We start from the raw sequence: 27,055 nt of genomic DNA on the forward strand, positions 1-27,055 counted from the left end.
ATTTTTGTTTCTTTTCTAAAGTCAACTACATTGCGAAAAATATCGCCTTATAACGACTCCGCGTTTCCGTGTTTTTTACCACTAAATTCAGCATCATCATTATTCTTCTACCCGCCCCCAGTCGTGCGTCGGGCACTGCATTTTCACTCCAGTCTCAGCGTACCTAGACAATTTTTGTTTCATAAAAGAACAAGTGATTAGTCTCACACTTCAAATGCCAGTCCAAGACCATTGAAGTATTGCAGTTTAGAACCACATTTGAATCAAATACTTCATATCCTACTAGGAATCGAACACAGGAGATCAAAATGGTAGGCAACAGCCCCAACTACCACACAACAAATCAAAGTATCCCCCTAATGTCTTTTTTCGGGATTTTTACCTTGGTGTAGTCATTGTTTCAAAAATGTTCGTCCAAGGTCTTGGCTCTATTTCACACCCAGAACTATATTTTTTAATCTGTTCAGACACACAAACAAACTTAAGTCATAGTGAAGATAAAAATATGTTTATGGTTTTTAAATATCAAATAAGTAACAAGAAATAAGCGATCAATCATTGAAAAGCACGATAGAAGTAAAAACACAAAATTACCCACCTAATAAATTTCATTTTTTTTGCTGCAATACAAACGTGTTAGACGGGTGCTACAAAAATTATAAACAAAACAATAAAATCTATAATTTCAATAAAAATAAACCATACGATGCAAGAAACCATGAATCTAAAGAGACTTTGCATATTGTTTTTTTTAAATAAGTAAGTAGGTGTGTAGTTTCGACCTATGATCTAAGATCAACCATGCTATCAATTTAATTAAATCATGTTGAAATATATAAGAACCTTTTAATTTAAAACGATCAACATATTATTACGTATTTGTATCAAACTCGTGTATCGTGCAATATTCTACATCCTGCTTTAAGCCACGAACATTTTGATAATAGCTTTATTACTGCATAAAAACTGAGTTGAGTGTAAAAATAAATACGATTTGGTTAAAAGATTTACGTATCTATAATTTGCGTAGGAGAATGAATCAATTCTAAAATCATGATTAGGCTTTATATGCCATTCAATACTGCCGCTGACCAGTTTTCAATTTTAATAAATTAAGCGATTGATTAAAATTTGTTTTATTTGATATCAGAACTACAAATTAGCGTAATTATTTATAAGCAAAATAAAAAAGTGTTTTTTTTTTTTCAATTTAAGTAGTGTGGTATTATTTTCAACTGTTTATTAGCGAACCAGAATCCTGGAAGAGTATTTTAAGCTCGATTGCTACTCTCAGGTTAGAAACCTAAAAAAAAAGGTAATCGAGCGGAGATAAGTCCGCGTCGTACTGTAGCGGTTGACGCGTTTACCTACCATGCTTGAGGCCTCGGATTGGATTCCTGACAACGTCAACATTTTTTTAACCCAGCACGTTTTACTAAGGAATAATGACAGACAACAAACAATTAGTTAATACAAACAAGATAAAACTAAAAAAGCTACAGAAACTAGTATTTTATACATTTTTTTATTCTTTATAATTTATTGCATTTTATACTTAACGTTTCTACCTCTTTAATGGAGCAAGATGCTTGTGTTTATAAAAGGAAATCGTTTTACAATTTTTGTATTTAAAAAAATAATATTCATAGTTTAAAAACCACAAAAATAAAAATAGATAGGTATATTTAATCATATTGATTAAAAAAGAAAACAAAACATGTTTGGCAAAAGAAAAGTTAAAATAATATAAAAATTATTTTAAAATGAACAGTTATCATATCAAGGAAAAAGTGTACCTCAGAGTAATAACTTTATAGAGCCGCCGGTATGGACAAAAATCATTCTAGAATTATCAATATCAAACACGAAGTTCGCTGTAGTTTACAGCAAAACAATGGGTCGTAGGTACTCAGGTCGAGAATCGCAAGCGCAGCGATAAAACCGTCCGCTACACGTCTGTTGCTAAACCAAAAATTTGCAACGCTTTTGTTCTATGCGCAGCTGTAGCGCACTATTACTCTGAGAGGTGTACATAATATTTATTTATTTTATTTATTTATACTTTTACATGGTTTGTATTCTTTTTTTATACACAATAATGTTCCCTCACTGGGGTGTCCCGTGCCGAGGAAAACATTTTACAAAATGTGAAACATGCCTTCAATTAGTTATTTAACAAAGTTAACACTGAAAATGAAACATTTGTCAGTGTGTAATAAGTTTATGTTCCTTTAATTATGTTTATTTTATTATAATATCAAAATGCTGAATTGGTCAACTATATTATGAAAATCCCCCTCCTTCACTCCTCCACTCTATTTCCTCATCCCTTAACCTTCTTACGAGCTCTTTTTTTTCTCTTTATTGTGTAACATGTTCTCTCATTATATTTTTGAAAAGTTTCAACTGGATGCATGTATTTTTTTAATATATTTTGTATTCTTATATAACAACTGTTTTTTTCCTTAATAAATAATAATAATTATAATAAATAAAAAATTAATTAACCTATGATACATGATACCCCTCTGAAACAGGATACGCCTACACTTTTTCCGGTCCTAGGCCATATCAAGGGTAGCATTTAATTATGTTTTTTTTTTTTTTTTAATTTTTCACATAGCATTTTTTCAAACATTATTTTTCGTACCTCAGAGGCAGACGGATGCAAACGTTTAACAATAGCCTAAATAATCTACTTTCTCTAAGTGATTTCTAATAATTCAGAACATTAATTTGTATTTTCAATGTCTTAATACATCGGTTCTTTCATTATAAGACTTACATTTCTTCAAAATCAATAGACATGATTATAAACTGGATACGAAAATAGAAATGTCATCTCATCAAATTCTGGATTTGGATCCGTCTGCATCTAGGTACAGATTTTATGTATTTATTTATTTATACTTTTACAGTGTTTGTATTCTTTTTTTATACAGAATAATGTTCACTGGGGTGTCCCGTGCCGAAGGAAACATTTTACAATAAGTGAAATATGCCTTAATAAAATAAAAACGTCATTAATCTAATTAACCTAAATACGGTCATCATTAACATAATAAGCAATATACACTAAAATAATCATAAAAAAACATAAAGAGTTTATATAGACCTGTAGACCAAATTTCAATTCCCTTTATATTGTCAGTTTTTCTAGACTCTTCGTACTTTCTTGCAATCTGTCCGAAATAATAAGAATAACCCTTTTTAAATGACATCGTTTTACAATTTAAAATCAATCACTTCTTTTGTCTAAGAATGTTGTCTTTTTTTACCTGTTTTGGCCTTTTTAGCTGGCTACATGTCTTGGCTCAGTTCTCTGCCTCAATACTGGCTGTCCATTCTTCCCATATAATCCAACGTCTAGTTCTTGCCCGATATAATTAACTAGTTCTCGATTGTTCTCACGATTTATATTTCGTATTGTTATTTCCGAAGCTATCAAAGTTATGTTCCTCCCACATAGTATTAAGCGCAGAACTATTAATTTTAAAGCACATAAACTACGCGCAAAACATTGAACGCACTATAAATTATTTTTACCGTACTTTACTATTATAATCGCTTTAAGATTCTGCAAACTTATTACATCAACTTAATCGTTAAAACGCCCATAAATGTTACAGTTCACGAAAAGATACGCTCATAACTCAAATATTTTTTACTGTGGACAATGTATACAAACATTTATTTTGTTACAAAATATTGTACTCGTATTACCACTTTTATTTTCTGGCAATGTTTTTTTATCGATCAACTGTGTCGGGGTGTCTGAGGAAGGCAATATCAGGGAAATAAACATATTATGGGTAAGGTCAGATTATTCAAGACATGTGTGAGACCCATCATGACGAATGTCACTGTTCGTTCCAAAGAGCCACTCGGAACTGCTAAAATGAAGTTCTTAAGGCGTCTACTGGAAAAACGCTCCGAGACCGAAACTGTAATACGGTAATTAGAAACACGTGTGGAATAGAGGAGATCCAGACGAAGATACTGGAAGGACCATACGGGCAGGATGAGCAGGGACAGATTTGTGTATGCTGCAGCCAATGAAATCCCGCCTGGACAACGTCCGCATTGATGACCACCCAAGAGATGAAAGGACTGAGTTAATTATATTAATGTATATATTTTTTTAATTCATTCAAGGACTTTTAGTCCAAGTGTGTTTCTGAGCGCGTTCCCGTAATCAAATTAAGGACCCTTGTCTTAAATACACACGCTTAAAAATTTACAACTGTTTTAAAGTAAGGATCTTTTCCATAAACATTAAACATGCTTACAAACGCGTTATTGCAGTAAAATAAAGAGGCTTTGCACCTATACTTTCTTTTAAGTGGTTTAATTTATCCCCGCCCAAAGGGCATGCTTTGCGCAAGTGTGATTTATCTACATAATTTAAGGTTTTAGAAAAAATAGCAGTTATGTAAGACATAAATCGACATAATATACAATCAAAATGATTGAAAAAAGTGTACTTTTCTTCTCTAAACACATGCCTTGGGTAGGACGCCTTCAGGACTCAAATAACAAATAATTAAGCATAATAATCATATTATTTAAAGTCACAGAATGAATTTTTGGACTGTATAAAATTACCTAAAAACCTTCTTTCCGCACCTGATGTTGTATTTGGTACTACATTGGAACACCAAATGCAACGTGCCTTGATCATCCGTTACACAAAGAAAAGGGTATTCTTTCAGTCTTACGCTTCAAGTGCCAGTCCAGGGATAGTAAAATACTGCAGTGTTAAACCGTCCTTCAAACTAATACTTTACGTTGATAATGCAGGAATCGAATCCGGGGCCTCAAGCACGGTAGGCGAATTCCCCAACCACTACGAGGTCGATTTATCCCCGATTTTCTTTTAAAGGATTTTTACCTGAGAGTAGCCATCGAGTCGAAAATACTCGTCCAGAGTTCTGGTTCTATTTCTATTTATGTTTTCATAACTTTTGTCTTACATTTTCTAAAAGCATCGTACATTTTTTTTATAAAAATAAATATTTTTTGTTATCTGATGGTTAACCCAAATATTTCGGGGGTCATTATCGATTTAATGCTCTAATATTTCCCATCGGGCTGAACTTCCTCATTTCTGTACTGACGAAGATTTTTTTTTTTTTTTTTTATTGATTTATATAATTACATAATTGATACATATTGTTTTTTATCCACAATCTACTAAATAAACTTATTTGTTCTATATGGAAGCCGGCGTGTTCTTTTATCACATTTAATATTTACAATTTATATCTATCACTAAAACCATTATATTGTATGTCTCTTAAGTTTAGATTAGTAATTGTGTTCCAGTTTAGCAAATCATTAATCAATGTGAGTGATGAGTCTCATTGTTAGTTGAGTTCCACGGCCATTTTACGAGAATTGGTGCAAACGAAAGTGTGTGCATTTAAATCTGTAAAGCAACGGTACTCACGTAGAGTAATTTAAATTAAACGCTAGCTAAACTAAAATAATTACAATTCAAGCTTTCATAGATTTCGAAATATTTATTAATCTACTTTCTTACCGAAGCTAATGTGCGGATATCATGCCGGCATGGCTTAGCTTAAAAAAAATATTCGTTCTGTACTTACACTATACTCTGTACGGTACCGCACGGATGGGAGGTTATAATTCTTGATTATAATTCACATTTGCGAAAGAGAAATTAAGTTCATTGGTGTAATCAGTGACGAGAATATGAAATGGCATCATATTAACGGATTTGTCAAAAAATTAAGAAAATCCAAATACATGTTTGTAAGATTAAGAAACAGTAAGTACAGACAACATAAAAAAGTGTACTGTTCATCTGTTCACTCATTACTCCGGTATGGGCTTATTGGGTGGGGAGGAGCGTATAATAACATAACAGAACCCTTTAAAAGTAGTATGGAGAATAATTTAAAAGTGAGGAACTTCAGCCCTACGGAAAATTGGATACAAAAAATTATTTCTTACGTGCCGTAAAATTTGGAGCGTTAAGTATACGGCAAAGTTTCTTGAAAATGTACAAAAATAATATTGAAAAATATCCTTTAAAAACTACTTTCAACGACGTCACTATTTCATATGAATCAACCAATAATAAGAGAGTTGTGGAAGATACTCGGTTTACTTACTGTTAACGGACCAATCGGCAGAACTGACCGAAAAGAAGAGAAAGAGAACCTGAGACATCACACGCGAAGTAATTTCAAAATGTGTTTATGTATTTATTATTAAACGCCCAGAGGACTCTTACAATATATAGTCAAAAAGTACAAGCAGTTTTAGAGCAATTGACATAAAATAGAATCATAAATACACAACTTTAAAAAATCATAGCGCTGATAAGAAAAAAATTTATTTTATTATTTAGTTTAATACTCCCATTTACAAATAAAAAAAAATAACATCCTCATTGTATTAACAAAGTTTTATTTTAAAAATATCGTTTTTCTCAATGAAAAAAAATATTCATTGTTTTAAGTTCTTAACGTAGACAATATTTACAGAAAAAAAATATTATTCAGTTGATCATAGAAAATAATAAAACAAAATTTAACACAAGCACATCTTTGCTAACTTACCGAAATGTCATACTAAACAATTCAACTAAAATTACGTTTATTTAGGCATATAATAGCCTCCCAAAAGAAATTAAGAAAAAAAAGGATATTGATAAATTGAATATAAAATTAAAGGAACAAATTGCAAAAAAAAACTAGATTATGTTTAAAGGACATGCACAAAAAAGTTATCACAGGGGATAAGCCCTGTAAATGTCTAGATAATCCATATTATATTTTAATAATTGTTCCCCCTCAGTTGCAATTAAAAAAAAAAAATAAAAATTAAAAAATACAATTATAAATTTTTACAATTTAAAAAAATTTTCAAATGTTATATTTTTTACTAAAACTAAAATCCCACCAAGCCACTTTCTCTAGCTTGTTAGTGGAGATTATATTTATGCTAACTTATATAATATTATTTACATTTATAAAAACAATGAATAACATATATAAATTAACAGCCTCAAAAAAGATCAGAATATACATGTATATACAAGTAATAATATATAAATTCATTTTTGAAATACAAGAAAATATATGAAAAATTTAAATATTTAGACATAAGCTACTATTTATATTTAAACTTTTGATCGAGTAGCCACTTTCTTATTTTGCTCTTGTTACATTGTGAGTTAAATTTAAGTTCTTTCGGCAATAAATTAAAAATGCTAGGTACTAAATATTTGAGAGTTCTATTACCATACTTATTACATACTTTTGTACATTTACACATAATAATACATGTCATTTTACTTTTACCTACCATGAACCGTGGATTCGAATGTTTATTAACCCTATGTTAATGTATTCGTGCAGGTAGGTGAACTAAGTAAACATACACATTTCGTTTGTGTTAGTAGGTAAACTATAAAATTTTATTTAAATACATTCCTTCACTAATACATTAACAAAGGGTTATTAAACATTCGAACGCACTGTACCTATTTACAGTTTGTGCATACATACTACTTACACATTCAAGAATTATGTACTTATTTCAACCGCATTTGAAAATGTACACCCATCGCGTGTGTCATTTCAGACGAAACACTGTAAAACAGTTAAGGAATTTCTTGTGTTTCAGACATAATCTTATCAATACAAGTTATAAAAGCATATAACGTGTAAACTGGTTTGCTGACCGGTAATGTATTCGGTAAATTGTTATCTTCACTAAATATTGCAATGGACTTTTGTTATAACCACTTCTCTAAAAGCGATAAAGCACAAAATTTTACGATTCTTAGTTTATTTTACATAGATTCGTGTATTTTATTATTTTGTGCCGTTTTCCACACCCTTTGGTGCAAATTGAACTGCATTAAATCACCAATTTCAGTGTTTATCGATCATTTATTAGGTACATGCAGAAAAAAAGTCTTATGCCAGTTCAGGGCCCCGATAACAAGAGATTTAAGTTATCTTATCTATGCTCGTATATATAAAAGGCAATGTTTGTTTGTGTGTCTTCGATATACTGAATTTACTACTGGAACGATTTACGTGCGGTTTTCAGCGAAATGTAGATCTGCGTTGAGCATATTTATAACTCTTAAAATCTTCATTTTTGAAGTAGAAAAAACTTAAGAGCGTAAACGTTTTTTTTTTCATCGTTTTCCAGGGCTGCATTTGCCGAGAATGCATATTACAAAAAAGTTAGAAAGATGATTTTTTTTTCATAAAAAAAAATACAACACAGAACACCCGGCTTGAGATTCCGTGCGTGAGTCAAGCATCTTGACCATTACACCACGGAGGCCGCCACATTCATTTCATTCAGGGACTTAATCTTTGCGATTTTTTAACAATGTTTATAATTTAGATTGATTGAATTCGGCTTAGGTACCGTCAGTAACATTAAACTAAAACTTCATCATAAAATAAATTCTTTTACATTATTTTTATGTAACTTTTTTCTTTTCTTATTCTTTAAATTTAAATTTATCTTTTTTCTATTAGCTTTATTTTTATAACTGTAAATAAGTATATATATATTTATTTTATTTGCAACATCTAAATGTCTTAACAATTGTTAATTGCTTTTATTTTGATACCGATAATGTACTTAATCAATATCTTACACCACTGTGGAAAATTTTTAGACTGTTTTCACAATTTTCGTTCATATGTATTCTTATTTTCTGTATACAATTTATGTAAAAACTGTTGTTTTTTTCCCCAAATAAAAATAAATAAATAAATTACCCGGCACTGCATTAGTGTTGCAATCGAGTTTATCCTGATCACTATTGTTAAATGGAAGGTAAGGCGATCAGTCTTACGCTCCAGGTACCAGTCTAGAAATATTGAAATATTGCAGTAGAATACCGCCTTAAAACGCGGTACTTCGCGTTCACCCTGCCAAAATTGAATTTTTCGGGGTTTTCCCATAAAATAATTGAGTTGAAATAAGTCCGCCTCGTAACACGAATAAGGGGATGATGGTGGTGATGATTACATCGAATACTTCGAGTCTAACGTAAACCTGATATAATCTTAGCATATCCCATTAACATTGGCCTGTTAGATTTCAGCAGGTGTGACAAGATGTTATATAATCCAGAATCCAGTTTATCATGAATCATTTTTTATCAAAGAAGTTCAACTAACAGCAAATGCTAATTCCTTAGCTACATATTTACTACGTATAGTAAAGTTAATTTCGTATTCATTAAATGTTAGTAAATATTTTCTTATAATGATTTACCGATTTTTTTAGGTCTACCGGTTTTGTCAGTACAGTAATTACACTAACATGCAACTCCCACTATTTACGTTTTTTATTTATAGTTTTATTCAATTAAATAGACATTATTACAATATGAATACATTTCAAAAAGAAAACGAAGTATTAAATCATATTTTGTCCAGATAAACTATTAAATAATAGTTTGTCATCGGGTGCTCAGACATTAGTTTTAATCAAGAATCAAACGAAAGAGTATAGACATAATATTGTACACACACATATGAAACAATTAACATATATTTTTTTGTTTTTGATGCTTTGAAAAATAAAACGTATTGTTAAGAAGATAGAAAATAAAAAAACTCTGTAAAATGGTTTGAAATATTTTTCTCAAAAGTAAGAAAATAGAAAAAAATAATATAATTAAAACTAAAGAATAGCCTTATATTGTTAATTGAATCGGCATTCACTTTGTCAAACTTCATTAAACATTAATAATTAATATTAATTATCAAATATAAATTATTATAAATAAATTATAATTTAAAGAATAGCCATTTACTAGAATAAAATTTAAGCATAAGAAAAAATATATATACATATACCTCCACAGTAGTAGTTGCACAAAAATATAAAAACCGAAGTGCTGATAGTACACATACTATTGGAAGCTAACACCAACGAGCACTTATTATAATTTAAAATATATGTAATCTTGAGTGTACAATAGTTGGAAAAAATTGAGGATGGAAGGGAGAACAATTAAATCACCCACCGAAACTCTTCATAAAAACTTTTATCATTCTTCAGTTTTGCATATTCACTCGCAATTTTTTAAAACGAAATTAATAATTTAATATTTCTTTACAATCAAACCACGAAAATAACAAAACATAGGAACTTTAAAAGCTTTCATTGTGCCCATTACTATTGTCGATTTGTGATAATCAAATACACGTGGTCAGTACAATCACCCTATTCTAATATCACAGCGTGAGAGTAAAGGAATAATGTTAGTTCTAAATTAAGATCGCGGCTATACACTTCAGGTCCCGCTTCGAAAAGGAAGAGGAACGTTGTTTTCAATTTTTTGTATTTTTTTTTATCATCGCTATGATTTTTAAAGTTCTGTATTTTTGAAATTACTCCACATGTGACGTCAGAGGTTCTCTTCCGCTTATTCTCGGTCAGTTCATCCGATTGGTCCGTTGATGGTTAGTAAACCGGATATCTTTCACAGCATTATTATGAACAAGTGACGTCGTTCAAAGTAGTTCTTTTTTTTTTTTTTCTGACATTTTTAAAAAACTTTGGGATATAATTTAATGCTCTAATTTTTACTGCGCGTAAGAAAACATTTTTGTACCCAATTTCTTGTAGGGCTGAAGTTCCTTATTCGCCCAATACAACACGACTAAATCAACATAGAAAAATCAACGCATTCCAAAGCAAATAAGTACATGAAATTATCAATATACCCAACAGTCCTAACTTAGATCCTAACATGATCCTAACGTGATCCCTATCAAACTCCCGAAATTCCCTTTCTTCATAACGCTGATCCCTCTCAAACCCCTAATGCCAACAGAAAAAACAATCCTGCGCAAAGACTCTAATCGTCCTAACAACGTCTTAGAAGAAGAGAGAAGTATAAATTTACTATAATAGGTATACAAGGGCAGATTGATAATAGAGCTACCTAGCGCTAGATGGCAGCACAAACACAAAAAAGTTTGTTTTTTTAAATTGCGATCTGTTAAACGGCAGATGTTAAAATGTCACCCCCAAATTCATCGATTAATTTATTTGTTGTAGTCGTTTGAAGTAAACAACTTTTGTGTTTCTTGAAAAATTAAAAAAAGCCAATTTCTTGCAGTGATTAAACATTATTATTTGAAAAGGAAAACGGCAAAAGAGACAAAAGAATAGTTTGATAAACATTACGATGAGTCTGTTCCGTCAGATTGTATGGTAAAATATTGGATTGCTGAATTTAAACGCTGCCGATCAAGCACTGCAACAATATCATCAACAGGAAGGTCAAAAAATGTGGTTGCTGAAGAAAATCCTCGATATAGTTATGAATGATCGCCGAGTGAAGTTGCGTGAGATTGTTGAAATGGTAAACATCTCATATAAACGTGTGTTCAACATTTTGCATGAACATTTGAACTTATAGTCCAAATTTAGCTCCTAGTGACCTTTTTCTGTTTCCAAACTTGAAAAAATGGCTCGCAGGAAAAAGATTCAGCTCAAACGAAGATGTGATTACCGAAACTAACGCGTATTTTGAGAGGTTCCCGAAATCGTATTATTCAGATGGTATAAACAAGTTTGAATATCGTCTTACTAAGTGTGTCGAAATAAAAGGAGACGTTGTTGAGAAATAAATGATTTTTGAAAAAAAAAAAAGTTTTTTTCCTACTTGGGTAGCTTCATTTTCAATCCGCCCTCGTAGGTAGCTCCTATAGACGAAAAAAATAGGGAAAACCGTCTACGCTAGTTTGGTCATGTAATGCGACGCGATAAATAACTCATAATGAGGATAGTTTTAAAACTAGAAGGAGGTCCAAATCAATCTTGGAAAAAGATAATATAGAAAATTCTCAAGAAACTGAATTTAGCAGAAGGAACGATCCACGACAGACCGAAATATAGATTGAAGACCATAAGGGGTGACGGGTGACCCCAAGTAAATGAGATGGACAGACAGGAGGGAGAAGTAAAGAGGGTGACATGAAACATCTTGTTTTATTACTGTCCTTTCGAAGAGACTTGACAAAAATGTGGGTAAACTTAAATAGTGTTGAATAAACCAACTGGTCCAAGGTAAAGTATAAAATTTGAACACTGTCTTTTAGCAGTACATGCTTAGCAAAATATGTAGGTAAAATGACTCAGAGATTTTCGCCTTTATTATTAAAGGTTTCAGCTCTTTAGCTATTAATATCGGGTTATAAGTGGATTAATATTCTTTCTAAAAAAAGGTTCCTTACCTTTTGGAATTTCTGTTGAACTACATATTTTATTGAACTCACCAAGAAATTGTTGCAATTAGAAATGTCTTAAATATATCAATTATTTCATTCAAACAATTTCTTTGAAAGTAAAGTACTTATCAATATTTTAGTTCAAATTATAGTCTTTCTAAGTGCAATTACTTTTTTTATTACTATTGTACTTTTTTCTAACGGTACAATCTTAAACTATAGAAATCTTGGTTAATTATACAGAATTTGTAAAAAGATACTTTACATTCGGAGTGTTGATACTAGACAATTCTCCTCGTTGTATTCATAGTTGTTGGATTAATGTGGGGGTTCATCTGAACATCATATTTTTCTTAACCCTACTAATTAATTTGTTCATTAACAAGATAACAGTCGCAACTCAAAAATAAATTCAATTCCCAAACCATTTTACTTTTTTCATTATGTTGCGAAAAAGTAACTGTGATACTTAAGTATAATATTATGTTTTTTAATAATCATTTTTTTTTTTAAGAAATGCAAACTTATTATTCATAATCACATAATTAAACCAAAATTGAATTGCGCCCACGTAGGAAGGTACGAGTATACGTGATTCTGTTTTTTTTAGTAATTCAACAAGAACTTTTCGGCAAAGGTCAATTAACACAATTTATTGTTTTTATTTCACAAAAGTGAAGATCGCTAATGGCACCTCGTCGCTGAGTATACCATATTAACGCTTAAATAACCCTTTTTTTGTTTTCGGTTTTAATAAATTTTTTTAAAGTTTTTTCTACCAGGGCACGATTTAATCAATAATAAACTAGCGTAAATAGATTATATGAACTGTTTAAGTACCCACAATAAAACATTAATCAAGATGATGTAATAACTTGTATTTACATATAAGTTATTAATTTAAAAAATACTCGGTACACTTCCACTTATTTATTTTGACCAATTAGCGCTTTCACCCTCTAATGGGCATCTTCAGACTCAAACTAGACCAGTAAGTGTAAAAAGTGGCAGAGATCATAAGCCCTGTAAATGCCTAGACTACCATATTCCCCTTTTGAAAACGTTTTCCCTCTCTGTTGCAACAAATTTAAATATAAACAGTTAGTTCTTTTTACTCTTTTATGCGTTTTTCACGGCAATGTTGTTCGATAATTTTTAGAACACGATTTAAAATTCGTGCTATTGTTATTTCATTATTATTTTGCACCACAACAGGTCAGGAGGCCCAATTACAGTGGTGAATTACATCACAGAACACCCAGGCTTGAGAAAAATCACATTTAATTTTTGAGTTCTCACCGGGAATCGAATTCGGAACCTTCCGTCTGTGAGTCAAGCGTCTTGACTACACCACGGAGGTGCTATATGTATTAATTTTTTTTTGTTTTTTTACAATAAACATAAGTGATAAAACAGAGTATTAAAAAATAAAGCTTAATTACATAGCAATGAAATACATATTAATAGTAAAAATAGTAAACAAGAAAATCCCACAAAGGCTCCCAATGTTAATGAATTTTTGATCCTATAATAAATAATGGACAGTTATAATATGTTTGTGTAACATAAAAAAGAAAAAAGAAAATATTCTGTAAACGATAAAATATGAAAAGTAATCTGTATTTAATTATACCTCAGTGCAGTTGAGTCATTTATTTGAACAAAGTTAATTTCTAGAAAGTAATTTCCAACATTCGACACGTAGAAATGTGTGTCTATGAATACTTAGTTGTGTGTGGGTACTTCCCCCCTAGAATGGGTTGTTCACTCCCGGAATGAGTAGTCGCTCTTGCTTATTTTACATCTTGTGGGAAAGTTCTCACGGACACGGCTTTGTCCGTCAGCAGGTGTATGTAAGTAGAATTTTATGTAAAAATATATTATTTACACAAAGTACCTTCAGGACATTGTTGACGTTTCTTCCGGTAGTAAAACTCATGGTAAGACCTAGTTTTTATTCAATAATATGACGCATTATGTGTCCGGGCAGGTAAGGAATACAGCTAAGTATATGAAATAGCACTCGAACCCTGTACTAGTGCTTTCGACTGTTTCCTGCTGAGCTGAGGTTTTAACTTTGATTCATGGCAGGGTCGACATAAATAAATATATACGGGTGTTCTTTAAACCCTGTCACATCCGAAACCACGATGATTAGTATGGGCAAGAAGACATATTAGCATATTTAAAAAAATATTTAGAACAAAGACTTTTTATTTTTTTTAAATATTTAATAAACAATTGGTTGCTAACTTCTGCAGGGGAGAAGTGAGGGGAGCGCGTCGCAGTGTCAGACTCCCCCCTTCCCCCTCCTCGTTTCACCCCTGCAGAAGTAATCAACCATTTGCTTTTTTTGATATTTTATTTTTTTAAATTTTATTCGTTCTAAAAAAATATTTTAATGTGCCAATATGTCTTCTTGCTCATACTGATCATCGTGGTTTTCGATGTGACAGGGTTTTAATAACACCCTGTATTTATATATTTGGATAATTTATACAGCGTCTCTTTTGTGAAAATCACCTCAAGGGTGAAGTACAATAAATAAATATCCCAGCACGTCTTGCAGCTACAGAGCGCATGGACTTGGACTGGGATTCTAGTTCCTCGTCTCCAATTATGATATATCGGAGCTAGATTACAGCACGTCTTGCAGCTATAAAGCGCATGGACAGTAAGAAATCTAGCCCCTGTTTACATTTTTTTTTTTTATTTTATTTGACAATGAAGTTAAGAGTTCAAGTGATATTTTAAAACACAAATTTATAAAAATAGAAGTTAGATTATATAAAGTCTTGCGGGTGCTGAGCGCATGGACGGTTGGAGTTCTAGACCCCATTTACCAAATTGAGATATTTGATAGTTGATAACGTTTACCTATTGAAGCTATTAAAGATAAACATATCGCACCTTTAGAACGAAAACGACTCTACTAAAAAAAAACTTTAAATGAGTGAAGATCATAAAACGACTTCAATTAAAACTATCCAACTTTTTGCATTAAAAAAATGCAAGATTCGGGTGGCAATAGGACAAAACCGTTACATCAGTCTCTTTGTTACACAGAGAATTTAGGTTTCGCGTCAGTACGGAAGCGACGCTATTAGCGTTGTGTTTATATTGCCGTGTAAAGGACGCAACGCAGACAAACATATAGTGACCGAAAGCCGGTTGAGTCGATTTTATTCTGATGCCAATGGCAATTTTTCTTTTTTTTTAAATATTAAAACGACCAATATTGCTTTGTGGTGGTTTCGTTCCGACTTACCGATATTCTTAGTGACTTATTTAAGTTTATGTCATTTCGTAAATAAATAAAAACATGTGTTTGGTGACCTGAGCTGACCTTATAAAAATTATGTCATTATCTCATTTATTAAAGTGCATTTTTTTCTTTGCTTTTATTGCAATCTAATAATGACTCATTAAATAAATGTCTTGTTTAAGCTTATAATAATTTATTTTTGTTGCGCTTTTTTTCATAAATTCATAGCTGAATGCCCCCGATATATTGTTAACTCAAAATTTGGTGCTTACTACGAAAAATACGAAACAATCGACGAAAGTGTCACAATTTACATTCTTATTTTGCAGTTTCCTAAAAAGTTGACTTTTCAGTTGAGTCGTTTTGTCGTAAAGGTGCGATATATTATATTCTGCCGTGCAGAGCCCAAACCGCCGCAAGTTACATTTTGTCGTCTATGAATCATTTATTGATTCGTAATCAGCATTTAATTAGCTTTAAGTGTATCTAACTCTTTTTTCACTTCGACAACCGGAAGAGTGTAATTAAATATCTGCCTGTGCAGGAAAATAATGTTTTTAGCCCATAAATTATTAAATTATAAACTAAAATACGGCCTTTAAAAAAGCTTTTTTTGATGATTTTATTGAATATTATTATTCGTGAAAATAAGCATCACACGTTTATTTTAAAAATTATTACTACTACTACTACTACCATCACGTCATTTCTCCGTAGGAGTAGGCAGAGAGAATGGACCGCCACACACGTTTATCCTGGCATACAATCCTAGCCTCTTCCACATACATACATCTTGTCATACATGCCCTTCGGTTCTGTCTGCTTTTGACATGACCAGACTTAAGATTTTGGTTTATCTGATCACGCCACGTCTTCCTTGGTCGTCATTGTCTCACGTTGCCGTTTATTTTCGCCATATATACTGATTTTACCATTCTTTCGTCGTCCATTCGTTCTACGTGACCAAACCATCTCAGAGACCCTTTCTTAATCTTATCAATTATACTTGACTCAGATTTACACTCTCGCCTGATTTCATCATTCGTAACCCTGCATTACATTGATTTCTCACACATTCGTCTAAGAGATCGCATTTCAACCGCGTTCACTCGGCTTTCATCCTTCCTCTGCCAGTTCCATTTTTCACTTCCATACATAAGTGTTGGGACTAAAACTCCGTTGTGCACTGCCAGTTTAGCTTAGATTGACATATTTTTATTAGAAATTACTGTGCTTAGTGCTAATTTGATAAATAAAGTCAGTTTTCAAAAATATATCTAATTTGTTTTAATTCAAAGTGGTTACACTCAAAATAAGAATCTGCTATAAGTTTTCTCCTAAAACCAACTCATCATTCCCTTTTCGCAACTAATAGTGCATAGGGCACTGCATTGGTACACCAATCGCAGCGTATCTTGTTTTTTTTTGTTACATGAAGATAAGATGATCAGTCTTACGCTTCAGGTACCAGGACGAACTCGATTTTTTTTATGACATATTTATTTGTAAGAAGGTTTTACTGCAATATTATACTGCCTATAGAATGTCACCTGAAGCATAAGATTGATCACCTTATCTTTTATGTAACCGATGATCGTGATCCGCTGCAATTTGAGTACCATCTACTGTCTTATTTACGACTAGGTGCGTATAAAGAATTACGTTTGTTAATGTTGAATATTCTAAAAAACAAACAAACCATTACGCCGTTTCCCCGTAGGGGTAGTCAAAGAGGATAAAACGCCATATCCTCTATCTTTGCATACAGACATCGTTTCCTCTACATTCATAAATTTTCTCATGCACGCCCGCCGATTACTTCTACTCTTGACACGTCAATCTTCAAGTATTTGATTGACTTGGTCGTGCCATGTCCTTCTCGGTCTTCCTCGTTTTCTGCATCCATCAACATTCGCATCGTAGATCCTTTTAGCCGTTCTTTCGCTGTCCATTCTCTCTACATGTCCAAACCAACGCAGCACCCCTTTCTTGATTCTGTCCGTAATGCATGTCTTAGCCTTACACAGTTCACCCATTTGCCTGAGGGATCGCATTTCGACAGCAGTTAACCTACTTTCATCATCATTTTTCCAATTCCATGCTTCGCTCCCATGCATCAGAGTTGGCACTAGAACTCTATGTGTATCTGGGAAGTATGTTTACTGGGGATGAAAAGACCGAGAAAGGTATTGAAAGGAGGGTGAGTGCCGGGAACAGGCTGAACGGTGCACTGAAATCTTCTTTGGCAAACAAATGTTTATCGCAGGAAGCTGAATATTCTATTAAGGGAAAAAATGACGTTAATATCTGGAATATCGAAAAAATGCGGTGAGCAATACATTTAAATCATTGTTGATTGTTGTATGTATCCATTTGGCAATGAGTAATTTCCCAAGAATATTTATTATAATATACAATATATTTCAGGATACTTTGAATAATCCTACTTAATATTCTAAGACTCGCCCATTATCGTGTTAATTACAGTTTTACTGTCGGAAATTTGCGTATTTATTACTTGACAATGCATCCATTATGAAATGCAAGGATAATTCAATAAGAATGCCTAAGGTCGTCCTCGTTATAAAAGAATATATTCAAATTAATAAAGAAGCAATACGTTTTTTTTGTTTGTTGAAATGTTGACAGCAATGTGGGAGGAAATATTATTTTTATTTAATTTTTTAGGATATTTGTGATACCAAAATTGTGGATCATTGTAAAACATATACAGTGGTGCCTCGCATAACGAACGCCTCGCACAGCGAACGCTGCACACAACGAACTTCCTTTTCGTTCATTTCACGATTCATACAACGAACTTCGCTTCACACAACGAACTTCGCTTCACACAACGAAGTCGCCCACTTCACACGATCACTGCCGATTTATTGCATCCTTCCGCGCAGGCAGTCGTTAGTCACTGAGCAGTACGCTTAACTTACGCACGTGTCGCAGCAATCGTTGAAGAGGATGTAGAGGAGCTTATTGAGGAACACAAAGAAGAGCTGACAACTGAAGAGCTCCAAACACTTCTGGCCCAACAACAGGACAATGCTCAAAGGGAAGCGTCATCTGATAACGAGGAGCAACAATCAAACAATCAACCAATTCCAACTGCTGACATCAAGAACATCCTGGTCAAATGGAAAGCAGTTCAGGAGTTTACCAATACCCACTATCCGGATTCCGCTGAAGCAAACAGGATCAACGACCTGTAATCCGATACTCTTGTCCGTTATTTCCGGCAGATGTTGAAGAAAAGAGAGAAACAAACGACTTTGGACAGGTTTTTCACTGCACCATCGGCCAAAAAGCGGAAAATGGATGAAGATGTGCAAGATTCGATTATTTCTTAAAATTAAAAAATGTGTGTTTTTTTCATTATGTTTTTAGATGTATCTAAATAAAAATAATAACAAAAAATTTATCTTTTTTTTATGTCATCTTACCATATTTTATGCTACAGAACGAATTATTTTTTTTAACATGTATTGTTATGGGAAAACGCGTTTCACATAACGAACTTTTCGCATAACGAACTTGCTCCTGGAACGAATTAAGTTCGTTGTGTGAGGCACCACTGTATTTTTAAACTTATAATATTAGAAATCAATCACTGATTTGAGTCTACTGAACACTTTATTTTATTTTTACATAAATAAAAATAAAAACTTAAAAAATATGGAGTTCTACAAAACAAACACCAAATCAATCAATACATATATTTTTAATTATTTATTTGTACCTAAACGGCATAAATTGCCTTTAACATATATCGAACATAATATGAAAAAAAAATACATATATACACATAGCAAAAAATTATAAAATTGAAAAACTTTAACAATAGTAACAAGTAGGTAAATACACATAATATACAACCAAAAATATTAACGACATAAATATAAAAAAAAGAAAATAATTATATAGCGAGAGAAAAAAGAAATCAGACTCGTTTTATAACTTTCAGGATATAAAACGGTTTTCTATTTTTGAGAGATAAATAATATAACGTTGTTTTATTTAAATAAATAAATAAATCCATAATAAACATATAAAAGAAACAGTGAATAGATTATTGGGTGTCGATAAGGATAAGTGCCCCCTCTCCTACCCTTAGCGCACCATAAACACAATAACCCCACCCCTATCATTATCGATATCCACTAATTTGTTTACTGTTTATTTTATATATTTTGTATGTTTAGTTAATAAATAACCCTGAAGAGGGCACACTGTTGTTGCCAAAGCTAGTCAGTTGTGTAAATGATTAAAGTGGTTTATAAAACAAAGTTACTTTTTTTTCTCTCAAAACTATTATACAAACATTTTTATTTTGTTTTGGGTACATTTATAATACTGTCTGTAAATTATAAATGCTGTAATGGAGAATGTTAAGAGTATTTAAAGGGGGGAATAAAAAAAACAGCTACTGCGAAACTGACTCGCAAAAAAATCCAAGAACGATTTTTTTTAAATTGGTTTGGGTGTTATGGTGTATTTTTTTAATACTTCCTATTGTTTCGTATCTTTCCCACCTGCTGACAAGCCTGTAAAATAGAGCCTTCGCGGGTTATTCCTTTAAAAAAGTAAGGGGACCAGAAGCAAACTTAGAAATCTCTATTGAAGGAGTTCCTGAGATGTTTGCGAAAAACTTTAAAAAAAGAATTGTGAGATTTCTTACCATGCTTTACCAACTCAATGGAGAATGCTAAGTTTGCAGTACCAAGAAGTATAATTGAAATCGATTTTTTTAAGATTTAGAGACAGTTTTGAATTACGCTATTATTAAGGTAGATTTTTATGTACAGTTTATTTTGGCACCAATAACTAGTTTTACGTTTTTGGTGGAGATTTCCAAGTTTAAAAATAATAATTGCAATTGTTGTGTTTTTATATGATACACCTAAATTTGCATAGAAATTCTTTATTTATTTTATTATTTATTAAAATTGCGCTTATAAACAATAGGTCGACTGCTGAATAACCGCATTTTCTCCCCAATTCTTAAGTTGGCTTTTCAGCGCACTAATTTAATTTTACCAATCAATTCTCTTTACCTGTTGAAATCTATTATCTCGAAATTACACAATACTTGTATTGCGAAGTAATTGTTAATTGTATAGCTTTAATGATTTTCTGTGTAATGGACCTCCATTGTTAAGCTTTTGATTCAAAATATATATTGTTTAAAATTAATTACCAACTTGAAATTACATTTTGTGATCACTTTGAAGTATAGTTAGACTCTTCAATGCGCCTATTCCATTCACAGTCTTACTTTACAAATAACTGTTATTTTTATATCATTATATTATAAGTTATTTTAATTCATTATCAATATTGGTAGGAATACTTAAATTTTAGACTTAAAAATGAGAACTTTAGATGCGAACCTGCCATTTTTTTATAAAGATGTTTATGTATAAATATATTGATTCATTAATAACACCTCCATTTGAATTTAATTAAAGCAATTTAACCATTATCTCTTAAATAAAAAAGATTTAAAAGAAATATAAATATAATCCTTGAAAATTATTTTTAAACAATTACGTATTTGTAATAAGAATCGTAGTTCTGCTTCTGCGTGTGAAATAACTCGAACATAATATATATGGATATAAATCCGCATCAGTGTGTAGTGTGTGACGTGTTAACTAAACTAAATTAGTTAAGTCAACCTCGATAAAGAAGCTTGTATAACTTTGGAACCGGCCGGTAGAAAATTAAGTGGTTATAAACAAAGTTGTTCTATTTATTTTATTTTTTTATATATTTGATAATTTTATAGGAGCTAGATAACAACACGTCTTACAACTACAGAACGCAGGGACGTTTAAAAATCTAGCCCCCATTTACACTGTACCAAAAAAATATTTATAAGAGTTCTTAATCGTTTACAAATAATCTAAATTACAAGTCTTGCAGCTACAGAGTGCATGGGTGGTTGAAAATCAAGACCCTATTTGCAGTTTAAGTTAGAAATAATTTTATGTTCATTTGGTTTACATTAAATGTATGTATGTTGATACCACTAAAATTCTTGCGGCTTCAAAACGCTTGGATGCGAATTCAAGCAACTTAAACAATATTTTAAAAGGTTTGCAAAAAAAATTAGTTTATAATTAAATTGATAAACACTTATAATTGAGCAAAAAAAAATATGTCAAAAATACAGATACGGGCATTAAAAGTAATGTTTTACAATAAAGTTTCCAATTTCAGTAGAGGAAAATAAATAATAACAAATTAAATGGTCAAAATTCTAAAATAATTATTAAAATTTTTAATTCTCAAAATAATTTACGGTTAAATTCTAAAAAAAACTATAATATAAATTTAACACGATTTGTATTTTTCATTGAACAAACATAAATAACTTTAATCGAGCAGTTTTAAGTTGATCGTTATGTGTTTTTAATAAAATCGTCACGTATATCCGTACGTGTGCTTAGCACAAGTCAACAGAATATTTGTTCGTGTTTAGCCGAAACCAGTGTAAATACAAGTTTGAAAGGATAACGCAGTGTTTTTCAATCTTTTTGAATCCGCGACCCCTTTGCGAGTAAAAAAAATCTGGCGACCCCCCAGGACCTTAATTTCATTATACCTACTACTCGTATGTCTGCGATTTCAACGACAATGTACATATTTATTTTTCTTTTGATTGACACCACATTATTATTATTAATCGAGAAATCAAATGCAAGATAAAAGCACGCGCAACGGGATCTGTGAAACTTATGGATCTTGCTGCTGAAGGTATGCTTAAAATATAATTGAATTCGCATGATATTGACATATTGTGGATGAGTAAGAAGAACATCCAAATATGGCAAAAAAGGCGTTAAAATTGGCACTGGCACCTGCGAGTTATGTTTGAAGCTAAATTGAAATTTCACACTCACATAGGCTTTGTTCTCCGAATAGCGAAAGTGATCTTGAAGACTCGTGTTATTGGGCTTCTTTATAACATACGAGCTGAACCCGGCAATGCTTTGCTATTGCTAGATTTCTACTTATTTATGATTGAATTCCAGAACTTAAAATAATTCGTATTCAAATATTGAATATAAGTTAGTACCTATGTACCTTTTTATGTTTAAATTCCACAACATAAAATAATCCATTTCCTAATATGGAATTCTTTTTGCAAATGTCAAACTCTGATTTTCCAACCAACGGGATGCACGGATGCATGAGAATACGATTTTCAAAAATATATTAAATCTCATTTTATAGTTACTGAATTTTGTTTGTAAACATTTCAAATCAATTTGTTTATGCACAAAAAAATAACATTTTTCTAATTTTTTTGTATATACATTCTCGGCGAATGCAGCTCTAGTCAACGATAAAAAAAATATCTACGCTCCTAAAGTTTTTTCGAATTAATAAAGTGACGATGTTAAGAGTTATAAATATGCTCATAGCAAAGATCTACATTCATCTGAAAACCACACGCAAATTGTTTATCAAGGACGCACATACGAACTTTGCCTTTTATATATGATTAATGCAAAACAGACTTGAGTGTGGATCTCTGATCTGAGTGCCCCGCGAGTTGAAGTACTCTTTTGTGCTGGAGATAGTTCAGAAGAAATTTCTGTTGTATCTTTACTTAAGAAAGTACGAATACCATCCGTGGTTGTGCCTATCATACTTCATACTTACAGCTAGCTTAGTACTTACAGCCAATCTGCCAACGCACTGTATCTGAATTATGCTATTTACATAAATTATTAAATAATAAAGTAGACTTTTTTGACTTACTCTCCAAAATTAATCTTAATGTCCCCTTTCGCGTGACAAGAAATAAGTAGTTGTTCCATCTGCCAGTCTGTAGCACTATCTATGCACAACACTCTTTTCTCTATCGTTCTTGCTCTAACTATAATGCTTTTTTTTCATCTATTGATGTTTGAAAATAAATTAAGACTCCTTAATTCTGGCTGCGATACGATCTCACTTACTATTTAATGGTGCTCACACTTACACACACCTGAACACTTACTCTCACGCTGATACACATAAACACATATATACACTTACTCTCATACAAATACACATAAACACAACCTTTTGTTGTAACACAATTTAATAATACGTATGATTCTTATTTAGAAACTTTGCTGGTCTCTCTTTAAACTGTATTTTTTTAATGTTACTATATCATTGTTGACTGTTTGTTTCTTTAAAATAAATAAATAAATACTTGGAATGCTTGGCTACAGTAGTTTGGAGAAAAGAAGAAATGCATATTTGCTTATGTATTTTTTCTATGTGAACTAATGTTTGTTATTTGCGTCTTTAAAATAGAACCACGGTTCGACAAATTGTTAAAAAAAAAAAAAAACAAGCACAGCTTTCTCACTGAAATCACTGTGTTTTACTGTAGTGTAGGACCAAAACCCATTGCGTTTTCCTTTACCTCGCTGGTGACGGTGACCCCCCAAGCAAGGCTTTGCGACCCCCCTGGGGGTCGCGATCCACAGATTGAAAAACACCGGAATAGAGCGACAGAGAGTTGCATGAAAATGGAATACAACATTTTTGACCGAAGGCAGGACATGTTATGCACTCTGGTTATCTAAAAATATATAATATTACGTATCTAATTCTGAAATAAGATGGCGACTAACTATCAGATATTATACAGGGTGTTTATTAAACCCTGTCACATACGAAACCACGATGATCAGTATGAGCAAGAAGACATATTAGCACATTAAAATATTTTATTTAAACGAATAAAATTTTAAAAAATTAAATACCAAAAAAAAGCAAATGGTTGCTTACTTCTGCAGGGGTGAAACGAGGTGGGGAAGGGAGGAGTCTGTCTTCTAATTACTAGCAATTGTGCCTTCTGGATTCAAGGTAAAGGGGAGTGGTTACCAATATTTGTCTTAAAACATAGTTAGATAAAATGGTTGATATTAAAACTAAATTAAAATATCTAAAAAACTGAATCAGGTTGTGGTCCCGTGGCTAGTGTCTCGGACTCACGACTCAAAGGTCTGTGGTTCGAATCCCACTCTACCCCAACTTGAATACCATTTTCTAATAGTGAGTTATTTACAACTCGTTGAAAATGGCCTTCAAAATGAAATATTTCGGTAAATCATAAAAACGCAAATATTTATTTTTTCTTAAAAAAAAAACTCCTTCAAATTAGTTAATGAAATTAACTTGGTGAAAGTTCATTGTAATTAATAAAATAAGTTTATTTTTTTAAGAAATGGTAGAAAACATTTTTACAAAACGACTTTTCCATGTTTACCAATTTCGATGCGTACCCGTCTCTTCATCAGAACACCAATTACACTAGGATGCAAATCGCGCTACACACAAACATTACAATATTCGAAATATTCTGCAATCGTTCAAGCTTATCAAGCAATTCAAAATTAGTATCTGGATAACATACATCTGCATAATCGAGGATTGGAAGAAACAAGCTCTGGACTAATGTTTGCTTGCTCAGTGCATTTTAAAATATTTGTTTACAGAATTTTTTTTTACTAATAAACAAAAACGACCGAAAAATAATTTGACATATTATCAGATTCTAAATGTTGAATTCTTGTTGCAGATTGAACGGGAAGTGATACTCCGAAGTGGGGAAAAGGAGTGTAAGATACCCGTGCTCCAGGAGTATAGGCGACGCTTGGACAGGGTGACATCGGTGGCACCTGACGCGCCGCGACGCCAGGACGCTTGGACTATGGATATACAGGTAAATCAAAAATAAGACCTTTGTTCGTATTTTAAACACATGCAAATTAATAATCACTACCATTGTTCCAAATACGGGTTAATCTTTTTATATTGTGCATTGGAGCTTAACTTTTAGGCATTTTTGTTGTGTTTTTTTTCACCACAACAGGCAAGGAGACCCAATACAGTAGTAAATTACAGCATAGAACACCCGGGCTTGAGAGAAATCAGATATGGTTTTTGTTTTCTCACCGGGAATCGAATCGTTTAGTGTCTACCACTACACCATGGAGGCCTCCTAGTTAACTTACATTAATTTATTTATAAAAAAAAAAATATTTACAAAACGTCGATACGCATCCCAAGTCCTATGTTGGGAGGAATGAATTAATGACTAACAAACATAATAAACGTCATTTAAAATATCATCATCATTCCCTTTCCGAGCCTATTGGTGCATTTGACATTGCATTGGTACACAAACCGCAGCGTATCTTGATCATTTTTGTTATAAATATTACACAGTGTGTAAAGTGATCACTCAAACCAACCAACGGCAGATCATGTGTCCCAAACCAGCAAATAATGGTAAACCATATACCTAGAGTTCCATATTCCCCTTTTAAAAGTTCTATTACTAAGTACTATTTATTATTTAAATGTGTGCTTATCCAAAATAACTAAGGACGTAGTTTCATTATTTCAAATATATATATATACACACAATTTGTTGGGCCAATTCTTTTGGTGTGATAAAAAACAACAAATTAAAAATACAGGATACAAAAAAAAGTGAGTGGTTTAAAAACATGTGATGAGGTAGTTTTGAAGTGGCTGCGTTTTATCACAGAAGCTTATTTAAAATATGAATGAGAACTATATTTAATTTTTATTCGGTATGGAACGTGGAGTAATGTTTCGGCGTCACTTATTAGTTGAATTCGATCATATGACGTCAGAGATGAAAAGTTGATAAAGCATACCGACGTAGATTGAGTCGCGGTACTTACCAATGATTTTTTTTGTAATTCCTCCCCTTAAGACCACATCCCTCATCGATAGATGTCTTAACACGCATTTTACACTTGTTTCTACAAACTGCTAATATTTTTTGAAAACGGTTAATCTAAGTATGGTATTTTAAATTGTTTTAAAGACCGTCTCTTTATTTATGAATAACCTGGCATTTGACCAGACACCTTGCGTGTCAGCTGTTAGTAGCAGGTGGCACTCAACTTACCTTAAGACACGACATTTTTTGCTTAAACTTTTTACGATATTCCGCTCAGTTCACCTGTAAAAAATATTCACACGCAAAATTGTTTTTCCCAGTTTCAAATAATGATAGCGTTGTTTTATTCCAAATATTAAACAGCTTTTCTAGTACAACAAAAAATAAACAATGCATTTAATTTTTTTTATATTTACCCAAATTTTTCAATTTTGTGTCCATTTTCTATTAGTCTTAAATAGCCGTGTTGGAAAATGGGAAACAGGTTGTTTTCGAGTGGGGTTCGAATCTTAGACCTCCTAATACGGAGTCTGCGCGGCTAACATGGGACCACAACCGCCCGTGTCGAGATGTTTTTATTGGATTTATTATTATTGACTTTTTTTACACTACAACAGACCAGAAAGCCACCGTGTGGTGAATTACAGAACAGGACACTCAGGATTGAGAAAAATCACAATTAGTTTTTTTGTTCTCACCGTTAATCGAATCCGGAACCTTCCCTGCGTGAGTCAAGCGTCATAAACCACGGAGGTCGCCTTATTGAGTTTACTTTTATTAGATGCACGATTAATGTAAATTATA

The 27,055-nt window shown here is 32.1% G+C and overlaps 1 protein-coding gene across 4 annotated transcripts in view; it reads left to right on the forward strand.

Annotated features, from left to right (window-relative positions):
* The window catches only part of LOC148284956 (uncharacterized), a 213,078-nt gene that overhangs the window by 165,625 nt on the left and 20,398 nt on the right, over positions 1-27,055 (forward strand). For all 4 annotated transcript variants that reach the window (XM_088232225.1, XM_088232244.1, XM_088232216.1 and 1 more), the window contains one exon: positions 25,115-25,258. In XM_088232225.1, coding sequence (XP_088088351.1) covers positions 25,115-25,258 — 144 coding nt within the window. The remainder of the gene's footprint in view (positions 1-25,114; positions 25,259-27,055) is intronic.

The sequence above is a fragment of the Micrasema longulum genome, unplaced genomic scaffold (genome assembly GCF_059751315.1).
Source record: "Micrasema longulum isolate JH-2025_06_02 unplaced genomic scaffold, ASM5975131v1 h1tg000073l, whole genome shotgun sequence".
Taxonomy (NCBI): domain Eukaryota; kingdom Metazoa; phylum Arthropoda; class Insecta; order Trichoptera; family Brachycentridae; genus Micrasema; species Micrasema longulum.